Raw genomic sequence first — 22,210 nt, 5'->3', positions numbered from 1 at the left:
GCCTCGTTCTCCGTCATTAGGGCACATTACAGGGCCACAATATACATCATTAAACCAGGCATAAACAATTCATTAAAACACAGTTAAGAAGACAAACTAATGTCATGCCTCCCTGTGGTATTAATAAACTGTAAAATAGCAGAGGGTTAAGGACATAACGGATCATTCCACCACTACTGTTCAGTCAGTCAATCTGACTGAAGGCTTCTCTGGTGGTTGTGATTTCAGTAGACGACCATCCTTTCCTCAAGTCACACTTTACACTAGTCTTCTGACAAGGCCTTGGCATGACACAGTAACGCAATTCACATTTTTTACGACAGTAATAGTTCACTGTGCAATAAGGCTGGAGAATAAGTAAGAAAGCCATATTAGCAAGTTAAAGGGATAGATCACCCAAGAATGAAAATTAACTAATCATCTGCTCACCACTATGCCGATAGAGGGGAGGTCGAAGTGTTTGAGGACACAAAACACTTTGGGAGTTTCAGGGTTAAACAGCGTTGCAGCCAAATCCAATTCAATTGAAGTAAATGGTGGCCACCTCTACAAATGTAAAAAAAACTGAAAAAAGAAAAAATGCCTCAATATTGCTTGTGTGGTGTCATCAAAGTGTCTGTATGCCCCGACATTCAAATTAGACTCGAAACCCAGTGATTAAAAATGTGTTTTAGCCTAACTGTCCTCTGATATCCTTCCCTGGAGCCACGTTAGCAGTTGAATCACAGGCTTAAGGACACTCGGATGACACCAGAGGAAGCATTTTATCTTTTTTTTTTCAGTTGTTCTTTTACAGTTGAAGAATCGGTCACCATTTACCTCAATTGTATTGGATTTGGCTGCAACACCGTTTGCCCCTGAAAGTGTTTTGTGGACTCAAACACTTCCCTTTAATGTCTTTGTAGCAATGAAGAAAAATATGTCCTTGAAGAATGGCAAGAGAACTGTGGAGTCACAGAGCAACAAAGCTTTCAGTGTCGGTCATCAGTGTTCAGTTTATTTAAAATCTGGTGAAAGTGAAGCACCGGTTTCATCATAACAGAGGCACAACCTTTTAACACAACAGTGGTGTTCGCGGTCATGTCAGCATCACTGCATGTCCAACCCGTAGCACAAAGGCTGACTACACAGCCAGACAGGGAGGGGAGAAAATGCAAACTCTTGAAAGAAAAGCAAGGTCGTCCCAGTCACTCAAGGTGGCAAACAAATACAACACATAAGTAATTATCTTGAAAATACTTGTCTTGGGTGGGCCAGAAAACCCTGACATGCGCACTTCTTAGCTTCTAGTCAGCCAGCTATATAATAAAAATGTTTTCATCCTCCGTTGTCTGATTCTAACTCTCTGGGGTAATACTTTCATCATCCATGAGCCCTCATAGAAACACATATTAATGCCATACTGTAAGCACACCTTCCATTTCAAACACAACCACTGAAAAATAAAAAAAACAAATAGAAAATTATACATTTCAACAGAACTATGAAACTATGACTTTAATGGGACAGTCCAGCTTTTTAATGGTTTTTTTCATTAAACCAATATTATATTGGGTTATTTATATCTGTTGGATTTCAGGCTCATCCTGCACCAGGTTTCTGTTTATCCTAGCTTAGCAAAAAATTCCACTATACCACTAGCATCAGTCCCCCAACAGCATTTTTTTCTAAAGCTAAATTACCCTGATTTAGGCTAAACATGTACAATTCTTATACTAAGCTAAGCAGGATATACTTCTGTTCTTTTTAGGCTATTTAGCTTAGTGCAGGACATAATGCTGTTCCTTGTACTAGGCTAATTGTAGGACATACTTCTGTTCTTTATACTTAGCTAGGCTAAAGAAGTCATCCCATCCTCTGTGCTAATCTAGGCCAGACCTGCTGAATGCATTGAGGTGAAATATCGTTCCTCTCGTTTGACTTTGGGTAAGAAAACAAAATGCTGTATATCCCAAATAGAACATTACAGTTTTTTCTATAAAGATAATGATTTTAAATAGCATTTTAATCACACAGGGATCAATATAAATAAATATTGTTTTGCATATTAATTAACATGGCTGATATACAACATTTGGCGTATAAAGTGGTCAAATACAGCAGTGACACTAATGACCATGTTTCTGTGTATTACTTTGGTTGAAGGGCATAAAAGCAAAGCACTTCACTACAATCTATACCACAGGGACACCAAACCACATTCAAACTGGAGTATAAGGCACAAATATTGACCAAACGCATGTGCTTTAAATAAAACTTCAAGTTATTTTTTTCCAGAAAAAAAGAAAAGAAATGCCTTTCAAGCACTCCAGCCACATTGCAACTGTGGCTTTATATATTACAAAAATGAAATAATTGATTACAGGAATATATTTTTCATAATCATATAATTAATGCAACATTTAACACCCAATGAGCTGTGTATCCTGTGTGTCCGTAACTTCAGTGCTAATTATCATTTGTGTTGTGTTTGTTGGTCAAGATCAACGCCTACAGCAGGTAACCTCAAAGCTGAGTCAGTCTTGTGTTACTATTGAGATGTGCTGGTTTCTGGAATAAAATATATATTGAAAAATTCAAACCAGATGAAATATATAACCCCTGAGTTTCAGGACAAATACTGAGATCACATTTACAATGTGTCACTTTGACTCTACTCAGCTTCATTCACAGAACCCCTACATCAGTTTGGTGGTGAGCACAGAAAGTAAGTGGCTGTATCCAACAGCTTAATGTGAATAACAAGAGGAAAAACATGCAACATCACAAAAGCACTTTGGAACCGGTGATGTTCAAACTTGAGCTTTTGAGACAAAAAACTCTCATCATCCTAAAAACCATGGACCTCCAGCTACCTTAAAATAAAATCCAGTCCCAAACAACTTAATGACCGGTATGGCTTAAGCATACTCAATTATCAATGACTCTAATTACAATTAACATTGGCCAGGCTGACTAAAAAAAAACCTAACCTGAATTTTTGCTTTACTTGAGCCGGATAAAGTGAATTATCTCATTAAAAACTGAAGAAACACATAATTTTAAATTAAGGGCAGATTTAAACAGAAGTCAACCCAACACAGGTTACATCTACAAATTTAAACCAACTTGTCTCAAGATCAGTTAAGCCTTTCATTTCTCATTACGTGATAATCGTGGTATTTTTAACCGGGTCCAATTTTTTTGTATAAATGATTTATAGGGACAGTCCATCTGGTTGTATGTCAGTGTCAAAGTGCATCCATTCAAAGTGCTTGTTTTTTCAGCAGTCTCTGAAACTGTATTGAAAAGATCCATACAGAGATCGACCTTTCTGTTGAAGAGCAAGATCCTTTTTGTTTCACCAGTAACAAGCCCAGTTCAAAGACACCAGACTACAATGACAAAACAGTCAGTTAACCTAACAGGACACATTTCGACCAGGATGACAATACTGCCAGTCATATAGGGAAAATATGTGTTTGACTAAATTATAGCTTTTCTCAAAGGAGTCTGGTGATTTTGAACAAAGTGCTATAAAAGCCATTTAAACTCTTTAGCAAGGTCTATCTCTGTAGGGATCCTTTCCGCAAAGTTGTCAGACACTTGTAATAATAATCTGAGCCTGGGGGCAAAGACAAGCACTTTTGGTGAACATGCTATGATGCACACTACTGCCGGTGATTTCCTTGCATACGTTTTGCAGCTATAATCAGGTCATCATGGTCATTATTGGACATATTCCTAACATTATGGTCACTAATAATACAAAAATTTAGGGAAAAATAGAGCCCAGGTTTAAAAATACTGGAATTATTCTCAATCACCTACCATGCCAAAATGCTCAATCAACACGAGCGGTTTCATACATAATTATTTTATCCATCTGCAGTAAAAAAAAAATACATATTTTTTAAATCAGATACATCAGCCATTATTGGTTGAAAGATAAGTCAGTAAATCAATTGGCCAACTGAGCGTAAATTCATTTAAAACTTAAGGTGATTGACAAACGCAAAGCAAAAGGTCAAACAGTCAATGATTTCAGCTTCAGGAGAGAATTGGCCGGTCTTCTCTGTTCATACCGCTGTAAAGTTATTCAAGTGTTACTTGTTACTACTTTTATTTGAAAAGAGTCCCTCTGTCTGCTGTTGATTGTTATGCCTTTGATGCTTTTCCTTTGTCTGCATTTGTAGCATGTGTAAATCAAAATTACTTTTTTTCCAGTTTAGTTATTCAAGTTCTCACATGTTTCTGGATGACAACATGTTGAAGGTGTATGTCAGGCATGTTTCTGTTATTTCAGCTCGAGCGTGAGATTAAGCAGTCAGTTTGCAGCAACACATACCCAGCGATATCTGCATCTAGGTTTAAGTTGGCACAATCCACACAGTAGTGTGTGAAATAAGGCTGCGTTCACTGCCTTTAACACCCCCCTTACCTGTGAGCACAACTGCATCGAGTATGAATTCCTAAATCAAAATCAAAATGACTTAATGTTGACAGGTGCCGTCAGAGTGACCCTCGTGCATTAAAATAACTTGTTTGCAGCACATTCTGACAAGGCACTGACCAAGGCCCTGATCTTTAAATGTGTAACTAGCGAACATGAGTATCTGGCTACCAAACACAGGTTTTGTTTTTCACAGTTTTCATAAAGTGTGAGTTTTACACTTTTTTCTCCAATTTGTTGCACTCACACAATGTTCATGGGAGGATTTCTCACATTGTCAGATTGTATGTGTGTCTCGCATCCAGTAAGAAGGCATATGTTACAGCTTTTCTCTTGGCAATACGTAAGTGGTGATTCATATTTTTGGAAGATGCAGAATCTTTCCTGATAATTTCAAGTGTCCAAAAATATTAACAACAAAAAAAGTCTCACATTTTCTCATCCTTTCACTAGCAGTCTGTGGTTGTTAGTATCCAGCCAGTTGATCCAAAAACCTCCTCATCCAGTCTAACTGGTTTGTTTGCTGACCACTAAAAGATCTGGTCTGTGACACAGAAGCAGGCAGGTTTTCCTCCAGTAACTGACTCACTCTGAGGCAGTGTTTGCTGATGAGCACCACCCCGCTCTTACTTCCTCTGCTGGGGATCACTGAGTGAAACTCTTCTTGATGGCAACATTGGGGAAGAGGCCACAGAGCTCCTGGACGACCCGCATGTCTATCTGGGAGCAGAAGGAGACGTCCAGGAGGAGAAGCCGAGGACACGCCTGGAGAAGCTTCTTCAGCGAGGCGGGACTCACCAACCGCGTGCCTGTCCGAGAGACAAGTCACAACAGGGAAACAAGCATAAGCAAAGAAATACAAGGCAAATAATGGAAGTAAATGTGCCCCCCAAAAAATATGCGCAAAATTTCTGAGTAGAGTAAATCAGACATGGACAGCAACATTTTAAACACCAAGCAGATTAATGTACAAAAAAATACATTTCAGCTCTTGATACCAATTACAAATTCCTCAAATTACAAATTATAAATTCAAAAAACTGTCCTCGATCAACCCTGGCAGGGCTTTCCTCAGGTGAGGGTGTATAGTGATTATGGACGAAACATCTGATCCTAGGATCCGCTACTAACAATGTGTCCTAAAATCTAGAAAAAAAACTAACCTAAAGCCAGGAAGGCAAAACTCTTGACTAGGAGAATATATAGCGCAAAAAGGAAAACTGTGAATACTCTCAAAATATGTAAATGCACAAAGCCAGGTAAAAAACCTTTGAACAAAAAGAAAACAAAAACCTGCATAGCTAAACTTTACATAACTGATGAATCTTGACATTGGAGGCTGATTGGTAATTTATCATCAAATCACTAGGGAACTTCATCACCGTGTCCCATAAAAAAAAAAATAGACATTCCTATATTACCAATACGATTTATAACTGCGTAATATTAAAGACATAGTCCAGACCAAAATATTATGCTTCATATTTATTGCCTTCAACTGGTGATTTATAGTCGTTGAGCTATAACTGTTAACTGAAATCTCATAATTTTTCTACAGGCCACTGCTCTGTTTCATAATGTTAGTAGTCTTTTCTTTGTATTTATTATTTGAAGGCAACATAGCCATGAATATTTTTTGTAAGTTCAAATATTGTTATAAAGGTGTGTTTGTTGAAGTAAATGGGATCTATTGTTTTGATTTTGTTCTTTGCTGTGGTATCAAATTGGGTATCGAGAATCATGGAAATGTCATGGTATCGGTATCGACTACAACATTTTTGGTATCATGACATCAAGAGTTCATACCAACATGTGGCTGTATATTTACAGGGCTATGACCAAATATCACAGGAGAAACTTGGACATGAATATTCTAAACTCAAAACATAATGAGAAAACATAAATCAAAGGCAAAAACAACATTTGTTTTCTATGAGCATAGACACATGTAGTGCAGCCATGCAAAATTATGTCCATGATTCTTTGATGCAGTCCCTTATTCATTCATGTGATGATCAATGGCCGAGAACAAGGTAACAGTGTTGGAGTGATTCCATTATACATTGATTCTGTCTTCAGAGGTTGCTGCTGTGAATCTGCTGTTCACTATGACACCTGACCACATCCTACAGTGCTTAATGTGAAGTTTACATTAGCAGCTTTAGTTGCACGAGCTATTAACAAATCAAAATTAATAAATAACAAATGTATGTGAACACACATGTGTGATATCAGTCTTTACCCAGTATGTCGAGATGCTGCAATGAGGGGCAGCTGGCGGCCAGCTCCTCTATGTCTGAGTCGCAGACAGTGCGGTTGGCGGTGAGGAAGAGTTTGCGCAAGCGTGGGAGGCTGCGGGCGAGATGCTGGAAACATCCAGTGCTGCTCTGCAGTGTGGGACACCATCCCAGGTCTAACTCCTCCAGCATCCTGAACAAACACAGACCAATTCCCATTCACATGGAATTAGATGTGATCAACAACCTTTCTGTCTGTCTGTCTGTCTGTCTGTCTGTCTGTCTGTCTGTCTGTCTGTCTGTCTGTCTGTCTGTCTGTCTGTCTGTCTGTCTGTCTGTCTGTCTGTCTGTCTGTCTGTCTGTCTGTCTGTCTGTCTGTCTGTCTGTCTGTCTGTCTGTCTGTCTGTCTGTCTGTCTGTCTGTCTGTCTGTCTGTCTGTCTGTCTGTCTGTCTGTCTGTCTGTCTGTCTGTCTGTCTGTCTGTCTGTCTGTCTGTCTGTCTGTCTGTCTGTCTGTCTGTCTGTCTGTCTGTCTGTCTGTCTGTCTGTCTGTCTGTCTGTCTGTCTGTCTGTCTGTCTGTCTGTCTGTCTGTCTGTCTGTCTGTCTGTCTGTCTGTCTGTCTGTCTGTCTGTCTGTCTGTCTGTCTGTCTGTCTGTCTGTCTGTCTGTCTGTCTGTCTGTCTGTCTGTCTGTCTGTCTGTCTGTCTGTCTGTCTGTCTGTCTGTCTGTCTGTCTGTCTGTCTGTCTGTCTGTCTGTCTGTCTGTCTGTCTGTCTGTCTGTCTGTCTGTCTGTCTGTCTGTCTGTCTGTCTGTCTGTCTGTCTGTCTGTCTGTCTGTCTGTCTGTCTGTCTGTCTGTCTGTCTGTCTGTCTGTCTGTCTGTCTGTCTGTCTGTCTGTCTGTCTGTCTGTCTGTCTGTCTGTCTGTCTGTCTGTCTGTCTGTCTGTCTGTCTGTCTGTCTGTCTGTCTGTCTGTCTGTCTGTCTGTCTGTCTGTCTGTCTGTCTGTCTGTCTGTCTGTCTGTCTGTCTGTCTGTCTGTCTGTCTGTCTGTCTGTCTGTCTGTCTGTCTGTCTGTCTGTCTGTCTGTCTGTCTGTCTGTCTGTCTGTCTGTCTGTCTGTCTGTCTGTCTGTCTGTCTGTCTGTCTGTCTGTCTGTCTGTCTGTCTGTCTGTCTGTCTGTCTGTCTGTCTGTCTGTCTGTCTGTCTGTCTGTCTGTCTGTCTGTCTGTCTGTCTGTCTGTCTGTCTGTCTGTCTGTCTGTCTGTCTGTCTGTCTGTCTGTCTGTCTGTCTGTCTGTCTGTCTGTCTGTCTGTCTGTCTGTCTGTCTGTCTGTCTGTCTGTCTGTCTGTCTGTCTGTCTGTCTGTCTGTCTGTCTGTCTGTCTGTCTGTCTGTCTGTCTGTCTGTCTGTCTGTCTGTCTGTCTGTCTGTCTGTCTGTCTGTCTGTCTGTCTGTCTGTCTGTCTGTCTGTCTGTCTGTCTGTCTGTCTGTCTGTCTGTCTGTCTGTCTGTCTGTCTGTCTGTCTGTCTGTCTGTCTGTCTGTCTGTCTGTCTGTCTGTCTGTCTGTCTGTCTGTCTGTCTGTCTGTCTGTCTGTCTGTCTGTCTGTCTGTCTGTCTGTCTGTCTGTCTGTCTGTCTGTCTGTCTGTCTGTCTGTCTGTCTGTCTGTCTGTCTGTCTGTCTGTCTGTCTGTCTGTCTGTCTGTCTGTCTGTCTGTCTGTCTGTCTGTCTGTCTGTCTGTCTGTCTGTCTGTCTGTCTGTCTGTCTGTCTGTCTGTCTGTCTGTCTGTCTGTCTGTCTGTCTGTCTGTCTGTCTGTCTGTCTGTCTGTCTGTCTGTCTGTCTGTCTGTCTGTCTGTCTGTCTGTCTGTCTGTCTGTCTGTCTGTCTGTCTGTCTGTCTGTCTGTCTGTCTGTCTGTCTGTCTGTCTGTCTGTCTGTCTGTCTGTCTGTCTGTCTGTCTGTCTGTCTGTCTGTCTGTCTGTCTGTCTGTCTGTCTGTCTGTCTGTCTGTCTGTCTGTCTGTCTGTCTGTCTGTCTGTCTGTCTGTCTGTCTGTCGGTCTGTCGGTCTGTCGGTCTGTCGGTCTGTCGGTCTGTCGGTCTATTGTCACCAAACATTGGAAATGCAGTGTTAAATTTGGTGCGACTGAATAAACTGTTTACCAGTGCTCTGTCACACCAGCGGCTGTAAATTATCAATGTTATTGACATTTTTTTTCTCAGCCCTTAAAGCCCTTCTCTACCTTGTGACTTGAAAACAAAACTTGTAAATCGTCTATTTACCAACAAAACATTTAGTGGTAAAACAATAAAGATTTGAAAGGCACTGGGGCATAATGAAATAACTCTAATGTAGTGATTCACCAAACACAAGGGAATTCACTGGGAATATCTGCTATCATAACTGGTCACTACATTATATTACATATTGAGGCGTAATGTGCCTTATGTGTTATTGCTTTACAGCACACAGCAGCAGCCCGACACTGCAAAAGAATGAAAACCTGATAAAAAATGAATTTTGACTATGTTTGTTCGCGTATAAGATAAACATTTTCAAAGCCTGGAACACAACTGCACTGCTCACCTGCAGCCAGAGACAAGCTCGGCCAGGCCTCGATCTGTCAGGTTTCTGCAACGCCACAGGTCCAGTGAGCAGAGGGAGCGGCAGCGAGCAGCCAGCATGCTGGTCACAACGTCACAGTCCTCAATCTGCACGAGAGACAGTCAGCTTAAACATACATTTTCACTCTGCAGGGTGTCTGTCTGCCTGTTCGTAGCTTCACTGGGATTCTTTGGAGGAAGAAATGGGCCCTCAGAGTATTAAATACTTATGAATGGATACTATGTTTGTCGAAGTGACGCTGTCAAGATGGAGAGTCATTTTGTGGAGTTAACTTCCAATACTTTAGATACTTTAAAATGTCTCTGTGTATTTCATGCAGTCACAGAATTCAGGGATCTGCCTTGAGGATGCCATGACTGAGGACCTATATAAAGTTGATGTTGAGGTCCGAGAAAATGATGCTGTTAGGGGAATGAAGTAATGAGCGTGTAACTACTTTTCTAACTGTCTGTCTTGTGTGTTTTGAACAAACTTTTGAAATGCAGCAACAATAAAAAGCTGAGTAGATGTATCGGCTAGTTTGAAGCACATAACCTCCCTCTCAAGAGGGAACAAAGCTCCAACAGAGAACATCATCATCATCAAAAAAGGAAATGATATAGTCTTTCAAGAAGTGATTTGTGTATGCAGGACTGTTATTGTTCTTTGGTGTCAGGTAATGTTGGCCATATTTCATCCTTTCATCCTAAGATGAAAGCAAGGAAATGTAATTTAGCAGCCAAACAGCCAGTGCGGGCACCTAACCCACAGAAATAACAACATGCAAAACATTTACCGTGGTTAGCAGTGGACGGTTATTAAAACTTCAGCTGAAGGAGTTGCTGTGATTTGGTTCTTAAGAAAAAAAGATTTAGATTTCCACACATATTTTCCGAGTTGCAAAGATCTAATTTGCATCAAATATGAATCAATTGGATGGAAACTAAGCTAATGACAAGTTGTGTGGTTGAGTTATTGAGTCACTTTGTCAGTTAAATACTGGCGGAGTGAATAAGTGAACAGAGTGCTTAAACCAATTTTTTCTTTTTTATAGAATTTTATATAAAAGGGACTCATCCTGATACCGATTCTGATACCTTGACTTTGCATATTCGTCGATACAGAGAACCAATCAGATACAAGTGTATTTAAATAAAAAACAACTTAACATATATTAACAGATTTATGCTACAAACCCTGAAAGGAAATTATGATTGCTATCATTGTTGGCTTGGCTCAGGTTAAACCATGTGAGCAAATAAATACAGATAAAGATGCTATAGAACTTATTTTATCATCTAGTTCCACCATAATAACTAAAAAAGAACAAAAGTTAATACATCTAGGAAGAATTACTATCTTTTAAATTAAGTTTTTCATACGGTACATGTCGCACAAATTAGTTTTTAATGTGCTGACAAGCATTTTTTACAGGGGAAAAAACTTGACAGCTTGGTAGAATAAACTATAGGAACATCTAGTGTATGTGTGTGTGTGTGTGTTTACATTCTCACCCTCACACAGCTCCCTAGGTTGAGGTGCCTGAGCTCTATGCAGGAAGTCAGGATGCTCAGAATAGATGTTTGCTGGAGATACAAGGAGAAGAAAGTCACAGGGTTAGAGACTAGTGCTTTAAAAGGTGTCATTCAATTGAGAAATATGGGTTATATTCAGAAACAGCAGCAACATGTATTAGAATTAGACTACATCAGGTAGCAATAATGGTCAAAACAGCTGGAAAAGATCAATAAATAACTGCTTTATTGATCAACATGATCAACAACAGAGTAAAGCCCTGATATCTGATCTGAGTGTGATTCTATAAAAGGTATACATCCAAATAACGAAATACGTTTAAATAATTATAACAAGTCTGATAATGCCATCCTAAGTCCTTCCAAAAGGATTTCCTGTCTGCTGCCTGGCACACTTTTCTGAATGTGAGGGAACTTAATATTGCAAAACAGATTTTTTTTTTTACTTCTCCTCACAAAGTCAGCATAGCAAGGACAGAGGTCTCTCCAGGGGAGCTGCAGCTAGAAGGGAGATATGGGAATTCAAAACTGCACCAGCCAACACATGAACCTCAGTGGCAGGAGAAAGTGTCAGACATGAAAGGAAAAGCCTCTTGTGTGTGCGTTTGGTGTTCGTACTCAGACTCGTCACTGGCATCTTTATAAACGCCTCTCTGCGGCAAGCTAGCCATTTAATTAGAACAGTGACAGGGTAATGACAGCTGAGATGTCGGGGCTTAAAACAGACACACAGCTCGCTCTGTCTGCCCGGGAACAAACAACTTGCAGCATGTTGCCTGGCTCTGCCGCAGAAACTCGACACTGCCTCGTGCTGCTCTAACAGACAGAAAACACTGGAGATACGCTGAGGTGTAACACCAACATCAGAGACAGCGGTTTTACACGTCAGACAGGCTTGAACCTGCACATATGTAGTATGTGTGTTTAAGACCCCCTGAGCTCCGAGTTGTTCATGTTCACCCATGACATCAAATAATAAACTAATTCCATCACAAAGCATATATCATCAAACAAGCAGATAGTGGAAATAGATATTAGCCCTCCACCCTGACAGGGCTTTGTAACGTTTGTATTCAAATTACGACAAAAGTGTATGTATATTTATGTATTAAGCTAGTCATCATGAACTGAACAATCTGCAGCCAATGGCTTTTGTCAAATCAAAGTTTTGTGAAAGAGTTTTACCTCTTTTTGAAACTATCAAAATGACACTGACAATGTAAGCATGGAAAATTGTGACTTGGGGTGTTTGTTAATTTATGCAAGAGTCACGTAGAAAGTAGTGGTGTAAGTAATAGCTACTCAAACATGCTACTTAAATGAAAGTACAAATAAAGACAAAAATGTATTCAATTAGTAAAAATAAGTACTTCCTATTAAATACACTCAAAGTATTAAAAGTACTTGTTGAGTCTACCCTATTACCTAATGCAACAATCAACTGTGACAACTGTAAAACAATTTTGATAGAAAATTGTTCAGTCTCTGTCATACTAATAAAGAATGCTGCATATAATGCTACTGAAAACATTTTATTGTCATGTTAATCAATGGCTTAGTCTCAGTCGTGGTCTCTTTTGAATCAATTTAAGGTGTTTCTTCATCAGTGATGCTGCTGCTGCAGGAGGAGGTGGGGTCTAATGTTACATGCCTGTTCTTATTGGATAAGTGGACCAAATCCCCTCTCATTATTGATTACTTTTAAAAACACAAAAAAAGATATAAACATCTGGTAACACTATACTTTGTAAAAATTTGTAGAATAGAAAGCACAGATATTGTCCGATTATGTAGTGGAGTGAAATCTACTAACCACTTGAGTAAAGATACATGAAAAAATGTAATTAAGTACAGTAAAAAAGTAAATGGGCTTCTTTACATCCCTGGTGTAAAGAATGGTGAGCTTGATGATGACCCATTCTTAAAATCACAAGGCCAAAAACCCCAAGCAGTCTAGGCTTCTTCTTGTCTTCTTTTCACAGATCGAACTTGCTGTATTTTTTGCACCAGATATCATGCATGCTTTTGAAAAATTAGGAAGGAAGGAAGCTGTTATTAGTAAAGCAGACCACTGCCATCTGCTGCCTTGTAATTTGGCATAGACATATATAAATGAATCAGATCTTTGGTAAGGAGTTGAGGCAACTTTGTTTTCTTATGGTCTTGGTGACCAGCTGAAATCTGATTTGCATCTGTGTAAGAAGATTGGTGCAAATGAATGTACAGACAGCTGAATTACGTCACTGTGCAAATATCAACAAGTGCTGCTACAGTGCAAAAACTGTTTTTTTCTCGATTAATTACATCTATTAAAGTCATTACATTTTTAGGGCCAGTTTTGATAAAACGGATGAAGAGGAAGAACCATTTAAACAAAGTTGTGCAGGAATGGATCACTGGACAGGAACAAGAGCACATTAGGATGCCCATGAAACATTATAGATTTCTAGTTTAACATAACAAAGTATTAGAATTGTTCTCAACACATTGTACTTTGACTGATTTTACTTCTTCAGACTTAGACATGCTGCTGTAACTTCTGTGTGCGTTATCCTACACAAGAAGTAATATTGGCAAATAATAGAGGCATATGAGGTACTTCTTTAAAGTAACTCCACAACATGTATATCTCTATATTAACAACAGCCAGGGCAACCAGTTAAGAAAAAAGGTCCTGCAGAACCTGAACAGAACAGATTATGTCTGGAGTTGAAAATGTGATTTTGATTGAGCCTACCTCTATTTTGGTCCGATAGAGCACCAGCCGGCGGAGGCGGGTTAGTTTAGAGATGTGAGTGAAGGCCTGTGAGTGCAGCCGGTCACAGGAGGACAGGTTGAGCCCTTGCAGCTCTGTACAAGTCTGAGAGATGACCTCCAAACAGGCCTCATTCAGAAAATGGCAGCACGACAGCTCTAGACAGACCAAGCTTACGCCACACGCCTTCATGAAACTGAGTAGGAAGATGTGGGGATAGAAAAGGAAACAAGATTAGTCCCATATCAACTACCTAGTCCTCTGCTCCCTTATTTCTAATAATATTACTAACATCTTTTTTTCAAGATCTCTTCTTTTATTTTTTGGGGATTACTGAAAAAAAAAGTATACTTAGTATGTCCTTCAGTCAAAACTATGCATATGCTTATTCTTTTGCTAGTTTTACAAGGTCATCTCCATTTTCTATCACTTCTGGCCCACTGACGGTCTGACCTGCTGAAGCCGGTCAGGGTGAGAGCGGTGCGGTTGCCCGTCCAGGACAGGTTGAGCCTCTGGAGGAGGGTGCAGCGGCTCTGCAGGTGTCCCAGGGAAGCGTCACTCAGCCGGGCCCAGTAGGGCTGAAGACTCAGTTGGGTGTACTGCAGCGGGTCACAGCAGTGCTGGTGCAGCAGCTTACAGCTCTGGGCCAGACGGCAGAGGTCTGGCAGGGTCAGGTGGCTCAGTATCAGCTGAATGAGCTGTGGACGGAAGACAAGGAGAGGGGTTAGATGAGGAGAGGAGCTAGGAAAGGGTAAGTTTTGAGAGGGGGGCAACAAAAAGACAAAAGGTGTGACTGGAAAATAACTTTAGCAAAAAACAAAGCATATAACAGAAAACTCAAGAGAACTAGGACTTTGTAGAGAACAGAAAACAACAGAGCAGAGTAGAGAATGTTAATTGTGTCCCTCCTACAGGCAGATCCAAACAGTGGTTATCTGGGACACAAAGCACTGATTGCAGGATCAGTGGCGAGGTGAGCAGGTTTTACACTTTGTTCATGTACCTCTCACAGTGTGTGTCTGTGTGTGTGTGTGTGTGTGTGTGTGTGTGTGTGTGTGTGTGTGTGTGTGTGTGTGTGTGTGTGTGGGGGGGGGGGGGGGTTGCATTTTATTAACAATATAGTGTTCAAGCGGGTATCAGCCGACAGATAATAGCTATATTGTGTTTCTGAGACAAACCCACAACGGTTGTGAAGACTGCTGTTAATGGCAGCGGTTTGGAGAAGAGATAAGAGAACGAAAATCAAGAGCACTGCTGGTGTTTTGAAGCTCGCCTCAGACGACATGATGCGTCAGTATGGCATGAAAATGACTCTGCGTCCGTGAGTATAAACAAGATCAGGTGTCAGTTCAGGCCGAGGCCACAATGTGAATGTGTTTTTGTGGAATACTGTTTCGTTGAGTGTGTACAAACTGTAAATATAATGATTTTTGAAGTACATACTGCAAATTATTATTGCATTGTTATTATAAGTTAAGATCATAATCTATTGATTCAAATCTAAGACTCGTAGAATCTTAGATACTCATCACAGCAAAAAGTTGTACAATTCAGTGTGTGCTTTTTATTTTTCTTAAATAATTTTAGCCAATGATGAAACTATGTTTGTATGTATGTTTTTTTATTAATCGGTTCACTGTCCTTTAGTACTGTGCTGATGTTCAGTGTGTGTGTGTGTGTACTTCTTCCCCACTTGTATTTTGAAAATTGTTTAATTCATTGCTACTACTAAATACTATTAAGATTATTTGAATCGGATTTGGTGTTCAATACAAGCATTCCTGTATTCATCCTTTTTGTCAATTTAGAGTCAGAGTTCCAGTTAGGATCTTTCTTCACTGAAAACATAACATTTCTACACAGTCAGTCACAACTGGGATCCAGGTCATAGCTTAGTTATTAAACATCACAGTCAGTCTTTTGGTTCGGACATTTTTTAGACTAGTTCAATAGTAAAGCTTAAGCTCTGTGCACTAAGAGGCAGCTAAAATAAAGCGTGTTCTGTGGACTCAGGTTCCCCTCATCTCCCAATTGACTTTCAGGGAGCAGCTCTGACTAATATCTTAGCATAAATATCAAAGAGGCTTTCTTTCATGACAATATCCACTTGTATGTACATACAGATATTTTAAAACAATGCCAACTTCTAGAAAAGTTTGAAATGTAAGGCTGTGAAGGTGTTAGTCAACAGATGACTCTTCCACAATAGTTTTAATAATCAATTAATTGTTTCAGTGGGTAAATTAATCAATCAGGTTCAGAGTTTCAAATGACTTTCCTACTTGCCAAACAACAGAAACATCAGCCATGGCTGAGATATGGCCAACAGAGAGTGCATATCTCAGCCATGGCCCAACAGTAACCTTAAATTCTAGCCAAACAAAATTGCACATACTCATTCATTGATATATCAACAGCAGACTGATATCCTATCAATCCTCTATCAATTTCCAAGGTTCCCAAGAGATGATGCATGGATCTTGATCAAAGATTATGATTTTATGATCTGTGTTGTTTTGAGCTATTAAAACAGTGCAGCTTTATTGAATTTAAGGAGACTGTTGGGCCTTGAATGAGATGTACGCTCTACAGAGTGGCATTATAGTTCTGCTGATTAATTACCTCATAGGGCAGCTTGTCAAAGTAGCCATTTCCTGTCCTCTGGTTCTTGTCACCTCCCTGTCTGAAAGGAAGTCCCATGTCAGACAGCTCCTCCTCGCTGTCACTCAGGTCATTGATGTCGATCATGGGCATCTTGTACAGGGCCAGCATGGGCCTCTCTTTTACCCCGCGGAGAATAACAGCATCCAGCTCTGTGTAGTAATCCTGCAGAGAACTGTTGACCTCCAGACGCAGCAGGTTGGTGGGGAAGTTGATATGTTTGATGTTGGGGGAAAACTGGCGGGCCTGAGATGTCAGCACCTTAGTGGGCCCTCCTGACCAGAGCACCTCCCACCTGGACAAGAGAAAGTTTACATGGCAGTTGCCCCATAAAGATACACCATTCTTTGAGATTTCAAACTGGGGCCAAAATCTTAGCAGGAGATTGGTGCTGATTTGTGAGCACCAATCTACCTATAGTACAACACACTTTGCCATTTAACCTACAGTCATTCTTTATAGATTAATGGATGTGCAATGGGAGCTTGCTATAGCCCTTCTTATGCAAAGTACCAGGGTAAATGGGAGGAAGACTTTGTATTTAACCAAAAAATAAATGGTTTTCTAAAGTACAATATCTTGTGGGGATGGTACATTGATGATGTCTGTTTGTTTTGGTCTGGGTCTGAAGCAGAACTTCTGGTTTTCATGCAATTTTGAATAGTAGTAACTCCACATCAAGTTGCCTCTAGATTACAGCAAGGAGAAGATACAATTCTTAGATCCTACCATTTTCAAAGACAATCAAGGGACCTTGCATAAATCAGTATTAAAGAAACCTATTGACAGAAATACCGTTCTATATGCCAACAGTTTACATCCAAAGTGGCGTCAAGAAAATATGCCTTTCTGGCCAGTTTCAACAAATACGCAAAATCTGTGACATGGAAAATGAGTTTGAAGCTAGGGCCTAGACAGACAAACTTTAAGCCAAAAACTGACTCCAAAGTTAGAAAAGATAAAACAGTTTTTGCCACAAAATACAGTACAGAAGCAGAAAATATTAAACTGATCACAAACAAAAATTGGGGTATCATTAAAAGTGATGAAACATTACGTCAGAGCTTTCCCGAACCACCATATATCAGTGTCAGGAGATTCCAAACAATAGAGGAGGAACTGGTACATAGCCATCTTCAACCTGACAGCCAACATGCATGGCAAGGTCCGAAACCTAAAGGGTCCTAAAAGGTAACCACTGCCCACATTTTAAGCACACTAAGACACGTATGGACTTTACAACTCAAAGGTAGTTGCAAAGTCCCTCCATCAGGAGAATAAAAAGGCACAAAAATATGGCATCTGCACAGGTAGTGTCAACTCTCCTATGGCTTGACATTTTCTGTACTTCCATAACACTTATCCATCCACACTACAAACCTTTGGCATTGACCACTAACTAAACCAACGGGAAGATCTTGAATCCATGAATCCCAGGTTACAAAATACCCAGGCTTATATGTGGATTTAAATTTTTATTTATTCATTTTTTTACATTTGTTACTTTGTTTACAAGTTTTGTATTGTTATTTTATTACTTTGGGATAAATATGTTGAGCTAAACAGCACCATCTGCTGGAGCTTTTATGTGCCCACACCCTTTAGGCCACAACCCCATAGCCGAGTGGCAGTTTTTCTTATTGGCTTAACAGCACTTTAAAAAAGGAAACCCAGAAGTTTATTATTGCAAATATCTTATTGTGGGTCCAATAATGTATTTACATATAAATCAATTAATTTTATTAAGAAAAATTTGGCGTAAATACAACATATTAATCATCGATTACTCTCATTGTGTTGATTTTACCAATCAACAATTGAGATACTTTCTAATCTGGTTAATGACCAGCAGGTCTTGGGTTTGCTGATAGCCAGTTTCTCATTGGGTTAAAACATGATCAGGTTGGTTTCACATGAGTAAAATCTGTCTGTCCCCATTCCTTGTATTTACCCACAGCAGAGAATATGGTCTTCACAAGCTTCGCAAGCTAATCCATAGTTGTCCATTTGAACTGCCCTCCAGGGACAAACAAGATTTAAATTTTCTTCACTCAAGTGATGGGGGATATGATGGGATATACAAATAAAATGTGATTGGTTAAAGTTAACCTTTGAAGCTTTTTGTATCACTGAAACAGAGGGTTAAGCTGAACATAACAAAACTCCATTTAACCATCAATATTTCTCCCTAACACATAATTTATACTTATCTACGATGAGGTTGCTTGTCCTACAAAAGACCAAAAACCAATTTCACCCAGTGTCTATTCTAAATGCCCCTTCAGTAGTTTATTTGACTGGTCTGTTGTTGGTCTTGTTTTCATACCTCTTTAAATACATATATAATCAAACTACCTACACTGCTTGGATGCTCTGGAGATATAAAACTTGCTGCTTCTTTTCATGGGTAGTCCCCCATAAAATCTAAAGATGGTGTATGAAGATATAAGACCTGAAGTTGAGGCACTGCAGCAGGAAGTGAACAGAAAGCAAGCCATCATAATTAGTAGAGTCTACAGATATAAAATACATAAATGGGATGCTTCAACATGTTTAGGTAATGCTTTTTCCAAATAAACCAGAGAAGCATGTACCACTGATAAATATATTTTTGATCTCAAAGAAAACAGTGCCAAACACAGAGGGGACACATTGTCCACTCGAGGAGGAAAGACTCATCCAGAGTTTACTGAGCTGAACCTGCATGTCATCAGGGGCATTCATGTAAATACAGTTCCCTGTGGTTTGCCATCAGCTGATAATTCGATCATAGGAAGATGTGTTCCCTCCTCAAGGCACAATCTAAAACATCTCAATGCAGCTTAATATGCCATTGTGCTGATGGACCCCGGGTGCAGAAATAACTCTACTCTGGGCCGATAATTAGTGTGATCAATCGTTGATTATTGCATGCCAACAAATTAATTGAAGTGATGGTGAAGTATTTATTTGTTTATTTTAAAAAGGCCATAATGCTTCACAAAATACAGAAAAATAATCATTTAAGAAAATGCACTACTGTATAAACATGTCAGCCCTCTAACAAGCAAAGTGTGCTCGTGAGTGGGTGTGGATTCTGTTATTGCCTAAAACATATCACAAATAAACCTGCATAAGTGAGTTCTGAGAAAAACATTAAATAATTGGTGAATGAGGCCCAGTATTTTGTGAGCAAAGTGTTAAAAAACCTTAAATACAAATATTACTTTATGTAATAAAACCCAATTAATGTCATATTAGATGAATGATAACATGTGTATCAGGCTGCAAGAACTGCTAATGCTGTATGGTTTTCTTAAAAATATTATTGCAATTAATATCTGACTGTTGATGGTTTCCCACAACAGAGGGCTGTTGTTACCTGACATCAGTAGGTGGATTCTGGGAGAAGGGGTTGTGAGAGCAGGCCAGGATCTTGACGATGGCTCCTGGGTAATATGTCTCGAGCACCTCCACTGCTGTAGGATAGACAGGCTCCTCAAAGCCCAGCTCAATATAATCCTGGCTGAAGAAGCCTTTAGGGGTGCGGCGGAAAGGTGGTGGAGCACTGGCACACTGTTCCCACCATGTCCCATATGCTCGGAATACAGCCGTCTGGGTGAAGTCCCCTGAGCTGGGGTACACGTTGGGTACCCCTGCCAAGTTCCACATGGTGTAGGACATGCTATTCTCACTGCCATAGTGAGAGCTGAAGTCAAGAACCTCCTTGGCATACTGCTCAACCTCCACACTGACCGGCAACACCGCTCGCTGGCCCGACTCCACGGCCCGTCGACTGGTCAGCGCCTCACCTCGAGTCCCACTCCTGGCGCGTCGCCGTAAACAGATATAGTAAAACATGCTCAAGAGGGTTAACATAGGTAACTCTGGGGCTGGCGGAGGATGAGGGGAGAAACAGAGACTGGTGGAAGCACACTGGTCTCAAGGGTTGGGGATGTACGAAGAGATGTCAAGAGGCCTGGCCACATACATGATCTGTGGGTGAGGCAGAGAAAAAACATTTGTAAGAGTGAGAACAACAAATAGTGAATTACAAAAAATAAGTAGTTATGTAGAAAGATTATATAAATATAGATATTCAGCAATTTCAAAAATGGAAAACATTCATGCTACATCCACACTTTATGTCTTTAAATGGAGGGTAAATAAGAAGGTAAGCTGCACTGATGAGAGAGATGAGTCGTCCTGCAAACATGTATGATGTGCATTCATACTAACAACATGCAGGCAGCCAGTTAACATGACTGCATGTTTAACAGGTCCAACTGAAATGTCCAAAATGCATGCTAACACCCCAAATCATCAAAGGACCCCTTTCCCCCCAGGCCTCAATGACTAGGATCCTGCAGACAGCTATTCACACCATACCTGATGCCAGGCTCTGTAAGTGGCAGGACTGACCTGCAGGATGCCAGGCACCTCAAGGTCTGGTGTCTGACACCCCCCACTGCCATACATGTTCTTACTAGCACTTCATTTAGTGACGTGTGACTCAAACGTGATAAATGAAGAGCCACACACACCACATTTATTGTTTTAACATTGGCCGCCAGTTTGAATTAAGATTGATTTTAGAATGTTACAGACTCATTTTAAGGCTCTTTGCGGTCTGGCCACAAGTTATATCACAGATCTTCTAATTCCTCCATTACTTCTGTGCTGCTTGGGATCTGCTTTCTCTTCCAGAATATAGGCCGAACATTAGGGGGGGAGCATTTGCAACAGGGCCCCAAGGTTCTGGAATTAATTGCCTGATGACATAATGCTGTCTGAGATGGTGTCCTTGGTTAAATTTCAGCTAAAACTTACTATTTTCAGAAGACATATTCCTGAGTTGACTTGGGGTGCCAGGTATTTTGAGTCTACAATATTAAACATTATTGTTGCCATAACTATTAATGTAATTCCTTCTGTAATTCAACCATTTTTCTGCTGTTGTGCAGCACTTTGTTCTTTGCGTTGACAAGTGATTTATAAATAACTGTTATAATAAAAGAAGAGTCGAACAGACATATTCTTAACAGGACTAACACCACCGCTACCAATCGGCCACTGAGGACAGTTCAACCCGAGTTGTCAAAACGTTGGCTTTAGTGTCAGTGTTTTTAAAAGAACTGACGTGTGGCACAAGCTTTGATGTTGTTTGTACAGGAAACGAAGTCATCGGGGCCAATCGGTCGGACATTAGCTTCACTTAATCAATGCTTCAGAGGAATGGCTTTGCTCTTGAGCATCAGCTAACATGTCATCTCTTGTCTCGTTTGCTCCGATTGCTGATTTACCAGCGAACTTTCTGAAGACCCCGGTTCAATAGCAGTACCAACACGACTTAACAAGCGGAGTGACACAAGCAAGAGAGGTGAGTTCGCTACCTTCCCCCAGGGTATGTTGCTGGTGTTTAAGCTAAATAGCTAGTGTTAGCCAGCGTCAGCTAGCTAGTCCACAGACAGCTGAGCTGTCAAAACATGGCTGTTAGCCTCCATAGGTCGTTTACACAATAGTTAGCAGTCAAAGAAGACGGGACGTACGTCAGATTTACGGTCAATACGGATCGATATATCCATTCGCAAAGAGCAATTGCTTTTCTTCCCGTTTCAGGATATCATGTTTTTCACCAGACTCCACTCCTGTCCTGCCTTTACCTTGTGGTGCCTTCATGGACAGTCCGACAGCTCTAAACCCACTGCACGCACTGGTCAGGAAAAGGCGACACATTCAAAATTCCCTATTAAACATTATATTCCCACTACTGTAAAAAACTGGTGAAAACATATTCATGTCGTCTTTGATAAGATTTCCTCCAAAATTGGTATATGAATACGAATGTATTGAGAGGTCACATTTTTGCAAAGAGTTACGTAGGAACATTAAAGCACCATCTGTTCCGTACAACAAATAATCAACATCCGGTCGGAGACTGTCCAGAAGTGTCAAGAAACAATCCCAGGGACTCCATCATGCGTGTCCCTTGGAATCATTTAACGTTGCCTAATTTCTTT

General features: G+C 40.4%; 1 protein-coding gene across 2 annotated transcripts; it reads right to left on the bottom strand.

The window, feature by feature from the left end:
• Positions 1-1,493: 1,493 nt before the first annotated feature.
• fbxl4 (F-box and leucine-rich repeat protein 4) lies at positions 1,494-21,908 on the bottom strand. Of its 2 annotated transcripts, none has more exons than XM_061081322.1 (9): positions 21,854-21,908; positions 19,573-20,186; positions 16,173-16,506; positions 14,004-14,248; positions 13,533-13,746; positions 10,775-10,846; positions 9,243-9,367; positions 6,675-6,862; positions 1,494-5,241 (listed from the first exon to the last, which is right to left on the bottom strand). In XM_061081322.1, exons 2-9 carry the CDS (start codon positions 20,067-20,069, stop codon positions 5,078-5,080), a joined length of 1,839 nt encoding a protein of 612 aa, XP_060937305.1. In that variant the 5' UTR covers positions 20,070-20,186; positions 21,854-21,908; the 3' UTR covers positions 1,494-5,077. The 2 variants fall into 2 exon arrangements, with proteins under 2 accessions (XP_060937305.1, XP_060937304.1); XM_061081321.1 differs by lacking the exon at positions 21,854-21,908 and adding an exon at positions 21,740-21,842.
• Positions 21,909-22,210: the final 302 nt, after the last annotated feature.

The sequence above is a fragment of the Limanda limanda genome, chromosome 11, assembly GCF_963576545.1.
Source record: "Limanda limanda chromosome 11, fLimLim1.1, whole genome shotgun sequence".
In the NCBI taxonomy this organism is placed as follows: domain Eukaryota; kingdom Metazoa; phylum Chordata; class Actinopteri; order Pleuronectiformes; family Pleuronectidae; genus Limanda; species Limanda limanda.
This window is presented reverse-complemented; position numbering and strand designations above follow the sequence as displayed.